Source organism: Alligator sinensis, unplaced genomic scaffold (assembly GCF_000455745.1).
Source record: "Alligator sinensis unplaced genomic scaffold, ASM45574v1 scaffold2484_1, whole genome shotgun sequence".
In the NCBI taxonomy this organism is placed as follows: Eukaryota; Metazoa; Chordata; order Crocodylia; family Alligatoridae; genus Alligator; species Alligator sinensis.
In genome coordinates, this window is record NW_005843524.1 from 57,040 (window position 1) to 60,637 (window position 3,598).

Consider the following 3,598-nt stretch of genomic DNA (forward strand, 5'->3'; position numbering starts at 1 on the left):
CCCCCGCCACCGTTCAGCACCAGCTTGTAACCTACCCCCGCTGCCAGCCTGGGCCCCGTGCCAGCTCCGAGCTCACCCATCAGGGTGGTGCCAGCAGCTGTGGCCCCCCCCGCTTGCCGCACCGGGCAGTATTTGCCACCACCACCTCTGTGCTGCTCAGCGTGAGAGCTCCAGGCAGCCAGTAGCAGCAAACACTGCCCGGCGTGGCAAGTGGGGGGGGCTGCAGCTGCTGTCGCCACGCGTAGCCCTGACGGGCAAGCCCAGAGCTGTGCGGGGCCCAGGCTGGCAGCAGGGGCGTGTTACAAGCTGGTGTTGAGTGCGGGAGTGGGGAAGCGGCCCCTCGTCCACCCCGTGGCTGGCGTCCCACACAGGCAGCCTGCATAGGGCTGCCTGTGCCTGCTCAGGACAGCTCCGCACGGGCTGCGAGCAGCTACAACGTGGGGCATCGGCCATGGGGGGGGTGAGGGGCCAACTTTCCCCCATGCTCAGCATCAGCTCCTTCCTTGCCGGCGAGCAGGGGGTTAGGGCTGAGTGCTGCCCCCCGCCTGTACCATGGGGCTGGGGGGCAATGGGAGTGAGCGGGAGCATGGGGCCCACACCAGTGTCCTGGGGCCAGTGTCAGTGGGACCCAGAGAAGGACGGCAGTGGTACAGGGTCTTGGCCAGCAGGGGCTCTATGGAGCCGGGCCGGCTCCCGCCTCTCCCTGCTGGTGTAGCCCAGCCTGGCTTCACAGACCCCTGCCAGCCTGCGCCCTGCTCTGGGCCTCACTGGCGCTGGCCTTGGGACATTGGTCTCAAGACATTGGGACACTGGTCCCAAGATGGTGACCAGGGGGCAGGGCACCTGTCAAGGGGTGGGGCTACTCATGTGGCCCTCGACAACTTGCCACAACTTGGTAAGCGGCCGTCTGCCCGAAATAATTGCATGCCCCTGGTGTAACATCTGAAAGACCCTTTTCCACTCTATCCACCCAGATACAACTCATCCAGGACCACATCACTTTGCAACTGATTAACTGCAACATACTCTTCTACAACAAAACATTGCTACAAAGGTAACTACTGCTTTAATTGCAATATTCTTTTCTCTGTCTTTATTCATCAGCTTCCTCTTCTCCAGCACAAACGCACCTGCTTGTCTTCATTGTCAAGTCCCTTCCCAGTCAAAAGGAGAAACAGTAATGCTAATGTAAAAGAGACAAAATTAAAGTACTGTGGACACATTCTAAGAACAGGAAGAAAAAGCCTACAAAAGAATATAATAGAAGGTTGTATGCCAGGAAAGAGAAAGAAGGATGGACTAAGGAAGAGTTGGCAGGAAAACATGGAAGACTGCAATATAGATTACATACAAATGCAGTGCCAAGACTGCCAACAAACAGCCAAGTGGAAAGCATTTGTCCATTGTGGCACAACTGCTCTTGACAAACATGGCACTTAATCCCACTATGCCCATCATTTCTCACATGCTATCTGGATGGTAATTCCTGACTCAACTCAACCAATGATGCCTGCTTTCAGTGCTCACTATCTCCCAGGATACCACTGAGACAATGGAGAAGGTCAGTTAAGGTCTGCATAGCCACCCTATCTGCAAAAATGTGATCATGCTCAAGCATATGTCAGCATTCCCCTTTTTCTACCTTGTCTGGTCTATTCATTTGTTGATTCTCGTTTCATATTCTGAATGCCAGCTTTTTGGGACAGGGATATATATTTTTTACTATGCATTTGTACAGTGAGTTGGCACAAGAATGTCTTGACTGAAACACCTGGGGGTTACCACAGTACAATTACTAAAAAGCTTTAATAATACTTAGCAAGTTCACAGGACCTTTCATCAGAGAATCTCAAGGTACTTGTCAAACTATAGTTAAGTAAGGTGCAACACACCCATGTGGGTGAAGTCATTCCTGTTTCACAGATGGGGAAACAGAAGTGCAAAAAACATTTAAAAAACTTGCTGAGGATCACGTGTTAAGCAGAAAACTCCTGCCAGTAGTCTAACCACTCAAATACCTGCACAAGCACTACTTGAAAAAAAGACCTTGCAACTCAGTACTGATCTACAACAATTTTTATCCACCATGCACTACTGTTTTCACAAGCAGACTTTTTTCTTAAACAATATCAGGGGTGTGAGAAAAAAATACAGTGACACATTTATAGTTTTAAGAACTCTGCAGAAGACAAGGAAAAAAAATGATGCCTGAAATAGATTAAAAGTGAGCATCAGTAGAGACCTGGCTGGCAGCTTGGACTTTTTCATGTACAAGGCAGTTTCATTGAGAAGGAATGTGTTCTACTGCTCTGGAAAGATGCAGATCAGCGGATCTCCACCTTTTCAGACTCAAGGCACCCCTCAATTGGCTCAGGACACCCCTTGCAAACTACCAGCTTTGAAGTTTTTTTTACTTTTTTTTTTTTTACTTCAGAAAAAAAACACAACAGAGCAATTCTTCTACAGCAACAAAGCTCAAGTAACACAACAGCTCAGAATATCTCCAGGACCATGAATTCCTATGGAAAATCCCTGGGTTCACCCTACAAAGCAGGTCATTGCTGCTCACAATACTACCACCAGTGGGAACCCCACAGCACCCTCGAAAGGCTCTTGAATCAGTCCCTGGTTGAGTACCATTGATGCAAACAGGCAGAAGATCCAAAAAGAGCACGCCCACCTATGCAGGCTGGCTAGTGACAAGTGAAAGCATCCATGCCTCCTCCTCCTCCAGACTAAATAAGCCCAGGTCCCTCAGCCTCTCCTAAGACATATTCCTCAGCTCTCTAACCATTGTCGCTGCCTGCTACTGGAGTCTCTCCAGTTTGTCTCTCTCTCTATATATATATATCTATCTCTATATAAACATCCATCCATCCATATCTATGCCTAATATTAAACATACACACACACACGTGTGCACATTGATATGTGTTTATATGTACATCTTTATGTCAACACACACACAGTGTGCATAGACAGACAGATGTACATATAGTTAAACACACAGATAATGTTTATCTCTATGTACAACGGTCAATAATATAGCTATATTAGATCTACTGATCTATACACACAATCGCGACTGATATATTTTGTCTATACACACAAGTGTGTGTGTGTGTGTGTGTGTGTATATCTCTATTGATCTCAATTGATCTGTCTGTACACACACACACACTTGTGGCGAATCAGTCACAACTGATAAACATACACACACAGTTGCATGTACAGACCGATGGATAGATCAAATATAGCTATACTAGATACAGACAGATGGACATGTAGATGTACATATAGATAGATACGTGTATGTGACATATGTATCTAGATCTACCCATATCAATAGAGGTATCTCTCTGCAGGTGTGTGCACACACTTGTGGCCCTGGCTGAGGCACCCAGACGTCTTCCCTCCCTCTGTTCTGATCCTGGCGCTGACCGGGCACCCACCGGGCACCCACCATGCACAGGTCCAGCACTCAGTGCTTGGGGGGGCTTTAAAGAGGCCGCCACCCTCTTTGGTTGCGCCCACCCCAAACTTTAACAACTGCGGTCGGAAGGTTCCAACGGGAGGCGGAGGGTCCCCTCCCTTGGAA

At 48.6% G+C, this 3,598-nt stretch overlaps 1 protein-coding gene across 1 annotated transcript in view; it reads right to left on the bottom strand.

The window, feature by feature from the left end:
* Positions 1–1,185, bottom strand: part of LOC102385411 (kinesin-like protein KIF16B) — a gene marked incomplete at its 3' end in the record, with an annotated part of 55,722 nt that extends 54,537 nt beyond the window's left edge. The window contains exon 1 of the mRNA XM_025195454.1: positions 1,131–1,185. Within this exon, the coding sequence (XP_025051239.1) occupies positions 1,131–1,144 (14 nt within the window). The remainder of the gene's footprint in view (positions 1–1,130) is intronic.
* Between the last annotated feature and the right edge of the window lie 2,413 nt (positions 1,186–3,598).